The sequence below is a fragment of the Manduca sexta genome, chromosome 19, assembly GCF_014839805.1.
Source record: "Manduca sexta isolate Smith_Timp_Sample1 chromosome 19, JHU_Msex_v1.0, whole genome shotgun sequence".
Lineage (NCBI taxonomy): Eukaryota > Metazoa > Arthropoda > Insecta > Lepidoptera > Sphingidae > Manduca > Manduca sexta.
The window spans coordinates 11,747,428-11,764,897 of NC_051133.1; the positions used below are offsets into that span (position 1 = coordinate 11,747,428).

The 17,470-nt window shown below is 33.7% G+C and overlaps 3 protein-coding genes across 3 annotated transcripts in view; 1 reads left to right on the plus strand and 2 right to left on the minus strand.

Moving 5' to 3' along the window:
* The window catches only part of LOC115440327 (transferrin-like), a 53,292-nt gene extending 50,200 nt beyond the window's left edge, over positions 1-3,092 (minus strand). The window contains exons 1-2 of the mRNA XM_030164574.2: positions 2,960-3,092; positions 1,235-1,337 (exon numbers count right to left, since the gene is read on the minus strand). Coding sequence (XP_030020434.2) covers positions 1,235-1,337; positions 2,960-3,026 — 170 coding nt within the window. The 5' untranslated portion in view covers positions 3,027-3,092. The remainder of the gene's footprint in view (positions 1-1,234; positions 1,338-2,959) is intronic.
* An 883-nt stretch (positions 3,093-3,975) lies between these two features.
* LOC119189849 (probable E3 SUMO-protein ligase RNF212) lies at positions 3,976-11,316 on the plus strand. Its single transcript, XM_037440528.1, has 8 exons — positions 3,976-3,991; positions 4,161-4,225; positions 4,555-4,674; positions 7,151-7,280; positions 7,676-7,785; positions 8,862-8,936; positions 10,782-10,846; positions 11,206-11,316. The coding sequence occupies exons 1-8, from the start codon at positions 3,976-3,978 to the stop codon at positions 11,306-11,308; spliced, it is 684 nt and encodes a 227-aa protein (XP_037296425.1). The 3' UTR covers positions 11,309-11,316.
* Positions 11,317-11,896: 580 nt separating this feature from the next.
* Positions 11,897-17,378, minus strand: LOC119189799 (ATP-dependent RNA helicase glh-1-like; the record flags this gene model as incomplete). The annotated part of the gene is given in 3 exon segments (XM_037440415.1): positions 11,897-12,090; positions 15,680-15,972; positions 16,361-17,378. Coding segments are annotated over 3 exon segments (1,206 nt in total). The 3' UTR covers positions 11,897-11,949.
* Between the last annotated feature and the right edge of the window lie 92 nt (positions 17,379-17,470).

The following is a 17,470-nucleotide window of genomic DNA, read 5'->3' on the forward strand; positions in this document are numbered from 1 at the left end:
TCGATGTACAATCTATTTAGGAACTTTTAAAAATTTGAATGTCGCGACGAGTATGTTGATCGCCTGATAGCAAGCGATAGGACCATCCATAAACAGTAGCTAGATAATATAGAACTTTGAGGCACCAAGTACGGCGTGGCACTCCACTACCCTTGTCACTCTGAGACAAAAGATGTTAGGTCATTAAGTGACTACAATATCCTTCAAAGAGAAATAGAACAGTATATGCCCAGTGCTGCTTGGCACTACCGTTATATAAAAACATCATGGTATTGCATTAATTTAGGTCTACAACACAAATTAGAAATATAATTTAAACAAGAGATGTTCAAATATTTCCCATTTCGTATATAGTATAAATGAACCTGGCTGTAAGCTGTTGGTACGTATGCAAAACAATAACAAGTCTGACTCTAGACTCGTTGAAACGGTCCATGAATACAGATCTCGCGATGACACACTATTGTTCTGTTTTCCGCTTTGTTTTTTTTGTTCCAATGTCGGAAACTTGGCAACGTCCGACTATTGTTGGATGATGAGTTACACGTTTATCGATGGATCTGTATTTCTATATCTAGATATGTTCGTTGTTTTATTTATTGAATGCTTGCGGTTCATGTGATGGTAACCGTAAATACTTTGGATCAAAAGGGCCTTGAATTGAATCCAGTCTTTTTCGGGTTCGTCTTTTGTAATGAGCAGAAAGCGTAAAACATGTTAAACTGTTCCAGATATAGTTCATCCATATCAGATTCCCTTAGTTCTCTACAAACGCTGTGAATGAGGGAAGTTGTCTACTTTTCGGAAACGGTCAAACATCTTGCTATATTGATGTATTCATTGGTCATTCTAAAATTATTTTAAATTGGTAAAGGTAATTGTATTGCTTGAAATAATTCTTATATAAAAACAAATTCCTATATTTAATTTCCCTTCCTCCCCATTATCCCGATTATTTTCTGAATCAGTTTTCCTGTTGTGATCAGCACGATCAATATCAACGAGATAACAAAAGCTTCTCATGTCATCCAGTTATTAGAGTTAATAGATTTTCTGAGGATTTTCCTTACTTGTAACCTGGAGTCTAGAGTTTGTGCTCGATATTGCGATAGTCTCGTTCTCATTGCATGATGAGATCGAATACAGATGGTGAAAAGTGGGTGCACTAGTTGCGCTTCTGTCTATCCCTTCGGGAATAAAAGGCTTATGTTTTAGTGTGTTGGGGTTACTTTACCTGTCTCTAGCTGGTACACATTCCAAGGCCACTTTAGACTTCGTGGGTACTTCAAGCATCTGCTCGCAGTCCTTCATGTATGCTGCTGGCACGCATAGCTTGTCTAAAATATAAGAAAAAAAAGTGTTTTATGACGGAAACAAACATGCTGCTCGCCGGTAAGTGATACGACCGACCATAAACAGGAGTAACACCAAAATTTGGCACTACAGAACACCCTAGTTTCCTACTGCGCTCGTCACCCTTAGATAGAAGATTTTAAACCTAATAATACCTAGACATTACGCTGGGTACAATATCCTTTGAACTTGAACACAAAGCTGCATGCACACTGCTGTTTGGTGGTAGAAATAGACATTGCGGTGGTACATATCCAGACAGCTCTTCGCATGCGAGAGAGCTACCACCAGTAGAATTTGTAGATTGTAAACACAATGAATTGAGCATTGTATGACAATCAATAAGCACCTCTCGACTATTACAGCATTAAAGTGAAACTCTTAAGTTTAAAGAACTCGGCGCTAGGGCAGCGCTTATATATATTTTTTTATTAAATAAAACCAATAAAAACTTATCTTTGCACATACATTAGGAAACAAATTTCAATATTTTCTGTTTTAATAGGACAAACTTCTGTCGTTGATAAAAAAAACAATATTTTATACTTCGTAAAAACATAATTTCCTAGTGCGAGTGATTTAGAAATATGGAAAATGAAATGTTAAACATGCATATTATGTATAATATCACTGATGCTAAATTAATCTAAAAAAAGCTAGTAACGGTCTATAACCCTTAGTTGAAAAGCCATTGATATCATGCCATATCAGCACGAGAACATTCAACACAAAATTATTATAAATCTTATTATAATAATGTTAGCGTATGTATTTTTGTTGATAGTGTTAAAGGTCAAAAAGTTTAACAATTTATATAACGTAACATACGATACCACAACAATATTCATAAATAACGAACGCTATAATTTTAACATAAGATTTAAAGTAGTTTTAACTTAAGGTGGTAGCTCAAGGTCCATTTTCATACATTTTGTTTCGGCTTTAATCTGGGTAACTAAACAAGTATTGGCAAGTAAAGAATTTAAATTCACGTCTAGTTAGTGATTAGTTCTCGCAGTTGAAAGAAAAACGTAAAAATAATTAATAATCATGGATATTTCTGCCTTTAAAATTTCGTCATATTAAATTTTAAAGGCCGAAATATCCATGATTAAGACCTTAAGAAGTACACACTATACAATAATAAACATGTTAAATTAAATAATTATTTACTAATGTGTCGCGAAAATCATTATCATAATTTGAATCATACATTAATAACATTTTTAATAATAAAAAATATTAGGTATGTACTTTCTTATATTATGTTATAAAGTAATACGATGTAAATTATAGTTTTTAATTTTTTTTAGAAAGAGGTAAGTTAATATTTATTATGAAAAGGTACATAAGTGCTTAAGTTTCTTTAGCGTTAAATATAATTTTATGAATAAAAATAACATTAAGATTAAAAAATAGAAACAAAGCATTAAAAAATCCATGATTCTAAATTTGAATTTCGATAGTTGCAATAGTGACTAAGGAATTAAGGTGCGTTCGGTTTCGTAAATTAAAATAATGATTGGAAAATAACTTACGAATACGAAGTTGTCAAGTGTAACATCCGATAACAATAATAATTCATGCACAAAAATATACAACATACATGAAGATTTAGCTGCATTCGCAGCCGCACAGGTCAGGGCTATCAAAGTTAAAAGTTTCAAAGCCATGGTCAAGGCGACCAACGTTCGTTTTACATTAAACACTACTGACGAATGGACCCACAACTTCTTTTATATATCCGCGTGCTATCTTTATTGTGATTGTTATCTCGCGTAGGTAAAGTTACTCAGACGGACACAAGTACCTATTCGTCGGGCAGAGATTTAAACGAAATCAGCGCCTCAGCGCCTTCTGTGTCGATAGTTGGAATACATTTTGTTAATGCGTCGCCAACAGACAGGTTTCGACCGTTAAAATTTTGTATAAAACGTATTTATAGTGTAATATGGACGGCTGAATACTAAAACTTGTTAATAAAACAAAACACTGAAGAGAAATGACAATGATGATTTTTTTTTAAATTATTGGTTAATTTTTTTTGTTCCAGTAATTGAATGGCTGGATACGAAAAGTATGACCTTACACCTTAGATGGTTACAATTACAAAATCTACCTACGTGTTTAAAGTGAAATTATAATATAAAGAAATGATTTTTAAAGTACTTCCGTTTTATTTTGTGTATTCTGTTGATAATAATTTTAACGATCCATATTATATTATATTTTTTTTAAATTTTGAGATTTAACATTTTTAATTGCTAAAAAACGTTTCTCTACATTCCTTTTTGTAAATTTAGAGCTAAGTAGGTTTCTATGAAAAGAATTCTTATCAACATAAAGGAATTAAAAAAAATAGAATGGTGCAAAAAGAGATAGTAAATTTAATATTTTAGGGCAATATTATGTTTAAATGTTTATTAAATAGGTAGTAAAATTTTATGCTGAATGCATTATTGTAGGATCTTTTTGTTAATGAATTTATATTTACCTAATTAATTTTTGTCACAGAAAAGGCTGTATGGTACCATGATCTTTGCCTCCATAATAAATTTGAAGAAACAGTAATTTAATTATGTAAACAAGATTTAATTTTGATTTCTTGAATTTTAATGAATAATGGATTGGATTCATTGTAATAAATGTTTTGCTCAATTGGAACCTGGAATAACGCTCCATTTAACTTCATGCGGTCATATGTTTTGCAACAATTGTTTAGGCAATGGTTTGTAAAAACTTAGTACCTAACAACATAGTCCAAGTTTGAGACGCACTGGTGTTGAAAAATATTTTCTTATTTTTAGGTTTAAAAGAAAGTACCTGTTTAGTATGCCGCATGCCATGTTCTATTATGAAACTCGTCCCAGACGTATGTAAATTACAATTTTCAAATTATATTTTTTTACGTAGTAAGTTAGGGTTCCGCCAAGTCCCTTGGATACGAAAGATAAGAATTTTAAGATGTATGCTCTAAAGCGTGTGCTTTACTTATTCACTTGCAGATGTTGTTCGATAAATATTTCTTTATAAATAAAAGGATTATTTTATAACAGAAGCAAACAAAGCATCATTGCGCACTAAATTCAGGTCGTATGTTTGATATATACAGAACCACCTGGTATTGTTCTCTTTGTCGCATGTCTAATGTGTTTTCGTTGACATACGCAATGCGTATATTTCGTTTCATTATAATTTTAGATGAAACAAGAGATACAAGACTATTTCACAGACCCAGAAGAGATAATTAAGAAAACGTGCGAAGTGTTACAATTCCAGAGGCAGCACCGAAGGAGATTGATATCGTATCTTTTGCAGTCGGTAAGTGTTTTTGTTTGTAGATATTATTTTTCCATAAGTTTCTAATAAGTATTACTATTTTTTTAATTGCTTTGAATGACGAGACGAGCTTGCCGGCTGCTTCTAGCAATACGACCGCCCATAAACAGTAGAAACACCAACCAACACCTTGAATTCAAAGTATTGTTCGGTATTCCACTGCGCTCGCCATCCTGAGACATGAGATGTTAAGTGTTATTATGTCCAGTAGTTACACTGGCTACAATTTCCTTCAAACCGAAACACAATAGTGACTACACATTGCTGCTTGGCGGCAGAAATAGACTTTGCGATGGTACCTACCCAGACGGATTCTCACATATGAGAGACCTACCACCAGTAAAATCTACTTATATTACTTCATGTCTTAGGATGGCGAGCGCATTGGAATAACAAACAATTTGTAATGCAAGGTGTTGGATGGTGTTTCTACTGTTTATGGGCAGTCGTATCACTTACCATCAGGCACAAAAAAATATCTAATGACGTACATTCTATATTTAATATTTTTATTTTCATCTAGACGTCTAAAAATAAACAAATATTACAATTCGATGGTCCCTACGTAAAGTATCGAATCTGCAAAATTGCATTTTGCAGGCGCAATCCTTTGCGTAGGGACTAAAACATATATCGCTTGTTAAGGCGATACCTCAAGGACCATTTTCATACATTTTGTTTCACCTTTAATCTGGGTAACTAAACAAGTATTGGCAAGTAAAGAATTTAAATTCATGTCTAGTTAGTGATTAGTTCTCGCAGTTGAAAGAAAAACGTAAAAATAATTAATAATCATGGATATTTCGGCCTTTAAAATTTAATATGACGAAAATAGTTACCCAGATTAAAGGTGAAACAAAATGTATGAAAATGGACCTTGAGGTATCGCCTTAAGGGAAACATATATCGCTTGTTAAGTGTTTATTATCATGGCGATAAGCACTTCGATCCTTATTGTCTTAAATAAATGCAGTTCATTTTAATAAGGACCGTTAAAATATCGAAAACCCAACGGAAAGTATTGAATCTGCAAAATGCAATATACGCAGGGACCGTCGAATTTCGGAATAACTTTTACTATAAAATGGCTGTGTCGGTATTTAAATGTCAATATTTATCTCGCGTCTGGGGAAAAGGTAGAATCTATTTATAACTGTTCATATTTGCCGGAGGGTCTGAATCTCGTTTTAAATTTCCTGTTTGGTGACGTTTTTTCGGTTCAGAAAAGGGTCTCTATTATAATTTGTTAGATTTTGTTTTAGATTGGGATATTCGTTTATCGTAGACGGTGAATCTTGTAATCTGAAAATACGTTAGATTCTTGGAAAATACTAAACATTTTGATATTTAGCATCCATTGTCTCAGGATGTCCGGCGCAGTTCTGCAATAATATACCTTTGTTAAAATTGCTTTGTATTTCAAAGTTCTAGTGGCGGGCTTCATATATAAGAAGACGTAGAGATAAGTATCAGGCTAGCAACTCCTCTATCCCATTATTTAGTTGAATAAAAAATAATATATTAGTATTACATAATTATTGGCTGATTTTTCAATCATCAGATAAAATTTATTCGACGGAGAAAACACATCACAAACGAATTAAAAACGACAGTTGGATAATCTATGCTATTTCATAAAGCTAAAGAGTTTGTTTGTTTTCACGCGTTAATTTTAAAAAACTATATTTCTTTTTTCATTAATAGGAAGCTACAATACTCCTGAGTGCTACAGCCTATTTATAATATCCCGGAAAAATATTTATCCCGGAAAAAGTTTTTCACGTGAGCTGAGCCACAGGCTAAATCTGTAACAAAGTTTTCAATTTGTTTCTTTTATATTCAGTGAGGTTATAATTTATTTGATGGATAAATTTTATCTGACGTTTGAAAAATTACCCTACCTCTAAACATTTCCTTTGAGAGGATAATAAACACGAAAATATTCTGGCAGGAGTTCATTTTTATAAAGTGATCCCACTGCATCTGATGGTATGTGAAGTGGGGTCCAATAGAGTGTCGACTGACGAGAGATAATTACTCCTTGGCAGTCGACATAATCTAATCCCTCTCAGTAGTAGAGGAGGCCCGTGCTCAGCAGTGGGCAAGTATATAATACAGGGCTGATATTTTTTTTTTTTTTTTATTATAGTCGACATAATTATGTCGGCCTGTTCGAAGCGGATATACACAGGCTGGTCCCGAATCGCGCCACATTTACGTGGGCCACTATGACGGGTATTAACACCTTGTGTACGGTAGTCGCTGTCAGAGCAGATATAAAATATATCCTACCACAACGTCGATTGAGTTCAATTCACAAATTAAAATTTATCTGGAATCTAGATATTATAGATTCAAACCGCATTGGGGAAAAATGTTCATAATTCCCTTTTGAAAACAATCGTCCGTGCCCATTCATGAATACCCCGGATTTCTTACATTTCTTCATAATTCGCAGACAAAGAAATTTTATACAGCTCGGAACGAGTTGAAGCGAATGACTGATTTGTGTCAACAACAACACAAACAGCTGAAGGAGTATCAGAAAATTATAAAGAATTTGGAAGCACAACTCGCGAACCAGTCAAGTAAGTTTGTGATTATTGTTTTACGAAGTTTGTGGTTAAATTTCATTCGTAAATGTTGTCTCTGTTATTTGAGACTGAAGTTTTGACTAATATTTTTCTACTTATTGTTAATACTTTTTATCGAGACTTGGTTGTAGTTCCGAAGTTAGAGCATTAACGTTTTAATATACTTTAATTAAAATTTAGTTCTTTACTGTGCAGTGGCGAAAGGTCCACAAAACCCGATTCCTGTCGGCTTCCCTTTCTTAATTTTAGTCAAATATAATTATTACAACGATTTGCCGACCGCATTTATGCATATTAGTACCTATATGTTGTGTCGGGATTCCTTTAGAAAACTTCACATTTCGCCACTATGTAAGTATAAGAGAGTGAGGTTTTCATGTATATTATAGAGCATACATCCCCGTTTAACATCCCAATATCGCCGGGCAGTAACATATCTCCAAGCTTCATTCAAAGCAGCGTTGCGAGTAAGAGACCAGCTAAGAGCACTCCATACACGGTACGTATATTTTAGATTCTAAAAGGATTGTATTTCTCCATGAGAAAACCACATGCTGTGCATATACCACAGCCTTCTACTTCTACAAACCAAGCGTCCAATGTGGATGTTGAATGTTTGAGGGTTACCAATAGTAATTTCGGCACCAAGAGACACTGATAGTCGACCAGTCATAATTAAAACAAATCCTTTTTGCAATGTATGGAAATTATGTTCGAGCGGGATGGGGCAAGATGCTAAAGATGTTATTATAATATGATAATAATATAACTACTACTAATGTATTTTAATCATATTCGATTATTTTTATACTTATGACTTATAGACGTTGTTGTCAGAAGAGTAAGTTTATCGTTAAATGTATTTCTTTTGGTACCTATTTATTAATGCAGTACATGTGTAATTTTACCCTTTACTTATTTAATGTGTAACTGTTTTCTGTTCCTTTTGAATAAAATAAAAAATAAAATAAAAATAACTAATAGGTATGCTTTAATCATATTCGATTATTTTTATCCTTACATGACATAAATTGATACAGAAGAGTAAGTTTATCGTAAAATGTATTTCTTTCGGTACCTATTGTAATTACGACTCGAAATTGTATTAGTTTAGGACAAAATTATACCTACCTTACTTTATGTCATTATTTATATAATATTTTATAGTTATTTCTGGTACTCTAGTATTTTGCATAAAAATTGCATTATTTACATTGTTTTGTTATTCATGAAACATATCCGCAAGGCTCGTCATTTATCATCTCACTCATACGTGGGGTGAAACACATACGAAGTAAAAGTGAGTGCCCTAATTGCACCTCTGCCTCCCATGAGTTTTAAGTAAAATATTGAACATTGTTTAAAAAATTAATATGTTGCGTGAAAGTTCCATTATTTTAAGAAGAGGGAGAGAACAGAGGAAGGTTGTTCCTGTTTATCATAATGAGACAAGTTTAACATCCTGCTAATGTTTATCATAAAAACATCAATTGTTAGCGGGATTCCCATTTTCCTATTTAATTATTTTTGTTAAATTGTGTAGCAATATGTGATAACGCAATGATGTTTGAACAGCCATATCAGTCGAACCTCGTGACCCCAACGCGGTTAAGTAAACAGCGATCAGCCAATTTCAGCGCTCATAGTCAGGTAATTATATTTATAATTAGCATATTATTTAGTGGAGACCGTTATAAGATATAGCGTAGGGTGCCTTTAGGCATAATGGACCGATGACTTAAAAAGGCGGTGGATAGGGAATGGATCCTCAAAACCAGGATAATTGGCGGTCATTTTGGGAGCCCTAAGTTTAGCAGTGTGCGGCATAGGCTGATTATTGTGCAATAAAATACTTTTTTCTACAATTTTACAAAGACTTGATTACTCTAGGCGACGTCAAGCAAAAAGTTTGTCGTAAAAACGAAGTCAAATTTGTACTGAAATGTTTAATAACGTAATTTATTTATTTATTTATTTTTATAGGATCATCAACATAATGTACATAAACACGAACAAATACACAAAACATAATAATTAATAGAGCTATATGTAATTACAATTAAAGATGACCACAGCATGCGAAGTTATGAACAACTTAAGAACAATATAAAAGGTATAATTTTAAACCGTCAAAGAAAACTAGAATAAAAAACGATAAAAAATATGAGTAACAAAACAGTAAAAAAATGAATTAAATAAAATAAAACAAAAATACAACAACTACAATTATACAATTTAGCTTAAAAAAAAAACAATAAAAAATCAAACAAAAAAATTAACCAATAGTCAATAAAGAATCAAATCAATAAAACATAAATAATCAATGAAATTAAAATTAGGTAATAAAATTATAATTATAATAATAACGTAATAACTGTGAGCACATGGGATTAGAATTAAACATGTTTGACACCCCTGTCTATAGCGAGACACATGTTGTCTATGGATAAACAGCATGTTTAAAAGTCAGAGGTTATCAATCTACAATAAAACTAATAAAAACTCTGGTAATTACCCGCCTTACTAAATAAAACTTTATTTTTTGATTATTTAGTGATATCGATATCTGTTGTATATTTTTAACGAATAGTCACCGTTAAATTATTTAAAGCTATTAAATAAAAATCCCCGAAACAATGACAGGAACTCATAAAAATAATCCTATGCATATATGAATATTTTTAATTTGGAATCATTGTTGATTCTTAACAAATAGTACGGAAACCTGTTTTTTACTTACTAACGTCGTACGTAGTTAAATCTATGTACCTAGAAACAGCTGCCTCGATCTTGTTATCTAGATCGATAAGGTAGAAGTTAAAACGTTCGTTAGCTTCAACGCTAGCCTTTCTTTCGCTATACTGGGTGCCAACGCTCTCAAACGAATCTATCGCTTCGCCGCGCTGTGTGTTTGTTCTGGAAACTCACGTGTATTTTTCGAATAGAAAGGTTCACGCCTTTGATTGCCCGACCTTGCCAGTTTCCAGTAGACCATTGAAGCGATATTTTCGCAACTTCATCGCTCTCAGAATTATTCAGTAATTTATTTTTATTTCAAACACATCGATTCCTATTTAAACCTAAATTGATATAAAATCAACCACGCTTTGTTCATAATTTTTCTGAACTATTTAATAAACAATAACTTAATTACACTAGATTTATATTATAATTTTCTCCCAACGTTCCGAAGACTACAGCCTTCCTGTTCACGGAACATAAGAAATCAAATTATGCAAATCACACTAGGTAGATGGTAAAGGCTAAAAGGTAAACCTTCTCGGACTACCGAAAAGGTTTACCTTTAAGCCTATATATTAGAGAAGGTATTATATTTTTTATAAGATACTTAATTTCCTGAACAGATGATCTGATAAAGGTCACAGATACTCGCAAGATGGATCGCTGCCAGGTCCTTCTGAAATCTCTAGGGGAGGTCTCTGTTAAGCAGTGCACCTCCTTTGGCTCATGATGATGATGATGATTTAATTTCAGCGTTCAAATACGTCCAACAAGATATCTTCAACGGTGTTCACTCCGCCCACTCCAGAATCGGCCGGGTACAACAATTTTTAAAGAACCTCTAATGGTATTTCAAATGAATGATCCCAAATCGCTGGCGAGGCTAATGCGAATTTTATTTATTCTTTTTTCAAATTATTTGACGAAGGCGTAATTCCGTTCAGTTTACGATTCAACAAATTGAACGCAATCATGTTTCTGATTGTGTTAAATTGCGCAAATATTAAAAATAATGTTGTAGTTTTATTTTAAATTTCCAGACAGAATTGACGTGGTTAATGTGTTGGAGAATTGTAAATATGCTTCTACGTTCTTAGATCATTCCTTTTTTTTTTTAAATAATATAGACGTTATTTGTAGAAACAATAAGATTTGAAGTTTTAAATTTTATTTATAGATCTCGTCTCAGTCAGCGCAGTAATGAATCTGGTTATTTGTCTAACAGTCCTTGGGTACTGTCCCAAAATAACTGGTACTTCAACCACAGCAAGAAGCAATAGGAACAATATTGTGCACTTAATTATAATTTAGTTATTACTTTGATTGTTAGTTTTATATTGCATGTTAAAATATCTTAAAGTTTAATAAAGTTTTGATTGTAATTTGTTATTTGATATTATTCTTTTACGTATATAGTATATATCATACAGGTAGTAACAACTACATTTGCATCGGTATAATCAGAAAACTTGGTGATATTTCAATGTATTGCCAAATTCCATCTGCGTTATACCTTCAGTTATGTTTTGTGGGAATATATTTTACTTATAGCAGATTGCTGAAGTTAACCGTAAAACATAGAATACTTGATAGCAAGCGAGTCGTCTTAATAAACACCCTAATTGTATACGAGTTATGGATTCGGCTTTCAATGGAGAAGAATGCGAATTGTTGATTTAATCGATCTTTGGCATTCTCGAATGCATGTGATGCAATATGGTTTATATTAGTAACCGCTATTTTGTTGTTAACAAAACATAAGTCTTGTATAGTCGGGCTTATCAGCTTCCAATAAATAATTATCAATGACAGAAGAAAGTGTAGGTCACTTTCTTTTGGGCTTAAAAATGTCAAATAAAACAACATCGTTTTCATAGACATGCTTTTATATTGATGTTATTCGGCCCGCTGTGTGCGAGGATTAGTGGATGGGCAGGATGCCTTTGTTCTGCTGGTAGCCGCCGGTCGCCTCCTGGTGTCCGTGGACTGCATGAGCTCCGAGGTTGTTGAATTTCTCCAGCTGTTCCGCTCCTCCTTTATAGCCCTTTTGCAGGAATTCGCCCTGGAAATAATATGAATGGTAAGTTAAAGATAAAAACTTTTCGTATTTCTTCGGATATATTAGTATGAAAACATCGTATAATAAGTATAGGAATTCAAGACCCCAGAAGTTATTAAAATTATTTTGATTAACAAAGCATGAATCCGTACGAGTATAACACTATAGTTAGTATTTTGCATTGCCATATAACCAAAAAAAAAAAACAATATTGTTACATTAAATAGATGGAAATTCGTAATAGTTACTTTTATGGTAAAAAATGATTGAATTTACGGCAATACTGTTTTGTTCAAATTTCAAGATTATTACTATTTTACAACTAGATTTATTGAATTACACAGATGTTCGAATTTTACGATTCATAAACCTTGCTGATATATCTTTAATTTCCAAAAGTAGTTGTAGTTTATGAGTGAATAAATTTATACAGACGGCTAAATGACATTCATCGTTTATTGACTCAACATTGCTAGAGATATATTTAATTTGCATTAGTTGCGGGCGGGAATATGTAAAAATGTATGGGATTTTATTTTAAAAACTGTTTTGGAAATTTTAAACGACTGTAATATTCCTAATAAATTGGCTATCTAGTGTTCTGTGCATAATTAAAATGGGTTACCTTAGTTGTAGGTGGACAGAATCAATAATTTTAGTGGCATTTAAATAGCACAGTGTCTTTCCTCGGGTGAAAAATAAATAACAGCACCCGAAATAATGTAGTTCACGTTCATTTGGTTAGTTATTTTAACTATTAGCGCCTTCAAAATCATGAACCAACTTTATAATAAGTATGTGAATAGATGTCATTAAAATATTTCAGGACTTAATTTTAAAGTAATAAATAAAGAAATATGTATTATTTAAGTTATTTGAAATAATACATATTTTTTAATCATTCTTATATATTGTAAAACAATGTCGCTCGCTGCTTTTATCTACCTGAACACGATAAACTCAAAAAATACCGAACTCATTTCGATGACATTTAGTTTGAGACCCTGGGAAGGCTAAATTTCATCCCGGGAAAATATAAAGCTGGACTTTTAACCCTAAAAACTTTTATACGGACGAATCCGCGAAAAAAAATCTTGTAAATAATAAATGCATAATTCTATCTACTGATAAAATGGTTATGTACCGTTATAATTACATTTTATAATAAGGGTGACATTTTTATGAGGTAGATACGAGATAGAGCTGAATATATAGGTAACATATGATGCGTTATGATGTTAATGAGCATGTAAAGGGGAATTTACTTAGACTTTGCCTACTTTTACTAAATTGTCTTGATAGGGTGTTTGGAAATTTCCAATTTGCCTACAATAACTCTGTAACAAGAATAAGCTTAAAAGAACAGATCGCGAAAATCGTAGATTTTTTTTACCTAGGAATTATTATAGCGATAAAACCCTGAATGTCAAGACTAAAAAAACTATGAACAATTTGGCGATTAAGTAATTGTAAACTCTAAACTTAACAGTTTAAAATTCTAATTGCTAATTCATTTCTTCTCTTCTTCGAATTTCTTTGTGACTAGTACAAATTATGGTAAGTGAGTGATGATAAGTCTTTTGTGTGCCTTTATTATGCTAGCCTATCATTCAATAATCGCAACCCACCTCATCCGAACAATTATTAAGACAGTAATATCGATGAGCCTACATATAATATAACATCATGCACTACCGCCAAGTTAGAATACCATAAATATTTAATAGACTTTCAGTGGATTTGCTAAGCGCAGATGCGTAACGGCTTTAAATCCATGCATAAAATACAGGCTTTACGGCGAAAAATACGCAACAGGCTTTATAAATAAAATATTTTGTGAGTGCCTGTTTCACACCTATAATTTTGAAAGGTAAAACAAGTGCCTTTTGGTATTGAGGTGCAGTGAAGTGCAAGCATATTGAAGTATTGAGGCTCGAACGCAATGCTAATAACGTATTAAAGAGGTTTTCAAAACCAGAAAAATTGAATTGACTGGGAGTTCGAAATTTGAACCTTATTGCTCCTAACAATTTCGTTTATTAAGCCTTTTCAGGGGTCGTTAGAACTATATTACATACATATATCGGCTACTATATTAAGTCTTATATTAAGGGGGTATCTATTTTTTTTTAAATTGGACCAAGTACGCAATATTTACAACTATACTGCCAAGTCAATGTTATGAGTACATACTCAAATAGTCGATTTAACCTTGCTTCTTATCTTACATACTAATATTAAGACAAAGGTTTCTGAAAATGTTTGGATGTTCGAATGTTTGTATGTTAGAAGTTATTATGATGAAAAATAAAAACTTAATAAATTATGTTATCCTTATTTAGCCTCGTTGGGTTCGTTATAATGCTGATTCTAACTGGACAAATGACAGTTCTGTGGAACTCTCTCGAAATAAAAACTATAAGAGGTTCATTTTTCTTGAAAGTTTTTAACTAATCCAGCCTACTTATACTATAAATGGGTGGGTTTGTGAAAATGTTTAGATATTTGTTATAGGTAAACATAGAAACAGCTAAACGGATTTGGATGAAATTTGGCAGACAAGTAGACCATGTTAAAACTAAAATTAAAACATTAAGTATATCCCGGTAATTTGCTCTCATATGAAATAATAATTTGAAAATCAGATTTTTTAAATACATGCCGCTAGGATATACAGTGTTTTAGCAACTTTTATGATTAACAGTTTTTCACGCGAGCAAAGCCGCAAGCGGTTGCCTCTATTTTAATAAGTAAACAATAAAGTTTAATTCTGATTATTTTTAGCACCAGATGCCTAAACCACAGTAAAGATAAAAAAAGGAATTAATTCAATAACACTTCTACAAAGTGCTTTAGAAGGTTCGGACTTGACTTCCTCACGAAGGCATTATGCGAGAGTAATGAAGTGCCCACTTATTTGAACTTGAGGTTAAAACAGGTATTTTTTGTTGTAGGTATATTGTCATCAAGATCCTATCGCGTATTACTTTAGTACCTTATCACTTCATGAGTTGGATATCACAGCAAACCATGCGTGCATTATCTATCACGTTACCTATATGATAGCTTCAACTTGTGTATGAATAGCCGTATTCAATTTGTCGCTTCACAATTCTCGAGGGATTCCTTCTCTCATATATTTGGGAGGGTTATTTAACGAGTGACTGATTTTGAACAATCAACTTCTCGGCTTTGTAGTAAGCCTGATGGATTGATCAATCATATTCGCGATAACGTGGTGTAATTTCAAATATCCATATATACAGTTACATATTAAAATACCTTATTGTGGCAGATTACCTTCTATCAGATATAAAGTAGAATGTGTAGATATAGTTGTGGCGATAAAAGGTTGCAATTAATGAAATAGTAGTTATAACTAATCTTGAGTCAATTAACAATCAACGCTTGTGTCATAGGTAGGAACGAATGACTTAGATTTTGGCCCTACACTAAAACTGAATCAAATATTTGCTAATTACATAAACATTTGTATCATGCTGGAATTAAACCTGTCATATCTGTCATAGCTAGATCCTAGTTCACTAGGCCAGGAAGCAATGGAAAAATAATTATCATGAACATAACCCACCTTATTAGCTTTGCTGTCATCAATCTTCTGTTCAGACACGTGATGACCTTCCTTTCCTTGTGCGTTGGCATCCAAGATCTTCTCCTCATGAGCTCCCTTGAAGCCTTGCTGTGAGTTCTCGCCGAAGGAACCTGCATTCTGCCCAGCAACCCTATGGTCCGCTTCATCATGAGCCTCGTCGTAGAAACTTTCAGATTTCTCCTCTTCATTCTTACTGCTGGAAGTCTTGAAACCCTTGCTGACGTGTCCTTTCTTGTGGCTCTTGGCTTTCTTCAGCTGTTCCTCGTTGGCACCTAAAGTTATTGTATGAGTATAATTGCAGGCATTGTTAATAAATTAAGAAATATTTGCATTATAGCTATTCTTGAATGCGCTCTAGGTTGATAATCTTACCATTTTATATTTTTTTAACCGTTTGTTACATACCTATGTTTATTTTTAGTTTAAAAATTTAAAATAAAATCAACTTATCAATTTTAAAGAAACATAAGAAAGTTAGTAACTATATCTCTTACAATTTAATCATTATTTTGAAATTATTATCAGCGTAGGTTATTTGTAAGTTTATTACCAATCCGCAATGACCCGTAATAAGAAACACAAATGATAACGGAAAAGTGAAAACATAAAGGATGATTAACGTTGAGAGCAACTAATATAGATAACAATTTAATGATTTACCATGTTTGTTGAGCTTCTGTCCACCCTCGTAATATTTTTCGTCACCGGCAGCTTTCTTCTTGGCTTCCTCGTCTTTGTAGAAGCTGGATTCTCCCTTCTCAGTTTTAGCGGCAGCGGAACCTTGCTGGTATCCTTCTTGACCATGTTTAGTTTCTTCTTCAGCTTTCTTTTCAATCTTTTCCACGTTTTCATCAGCACCCTTCTTTTGTGCGGCATCGTATGCCTTCTTATCAACGTATCCTCCACCAATTTGAGAACCTAAATAAGGATGGTAGATTAAACCGCCTCCCAGACCACCGGCGTAGCCTAAACTTCCCAAGCCGGCGAGGCCAGGGTTGAGCAGTCCAACGCCATTGCCGACACCAACACCGCCAGCACCAGCGCCGAGGCCGCCAACAGCGCCCACTCCTCCAAGACCGATACCCAATCCTTGTCCAAGACCAAGACCGCCCAATCCGATCCCGCCCAGGCCCAACCCTTGATTCAATCCAATACCACCAAGTCCACCAACACCACCAACTCCGCCAATACCACCGACTCCAACTCCAGTTACGGTATTCAACACAGTTGAAGCAGCTCCATCCAAGTGTTCTTCTGGACTCTCTTCTACTTCATAGCTGCTAGACAGAGGAAGTCCTGATACCACATCGGTCCTGATCGCGTCCAAACGTCCTTTGATATGGTCGTAAGGAGTTTTCTCATCAGCCAACTCAACTTTGTGGGAGTTAGCCACCGCCGAACCGACTACAGCGAGAATAACAATTGACAACATCTTAGAATGTATTACCGCACAACAACTGATGTCATTTTGGTGTTGCGGCGGTTATTTATAGTGAATTTAAATTCGGTGGAACGGGGTGTGATAGTTTTCACGGTTTGTGTCGGGGCCCGCGTCCGGTCGTTTCCTTCCTGTGGTATTGTTTAGACTAGTCTAATGAGAACAGCTCGGGTGAAATAAAACAATAAGTCTGGTCGAAGACCTTGCTTTCCAGTTGATTGGTGGCGGCAGTGGGCCGTTGGTTTACGCAACCCGGGCCGCTATGGGTGACATTTTTTATTAGACATTTCTGTGATACGGTACTTTCTGGAAATGTTTAACTCATATTAGAA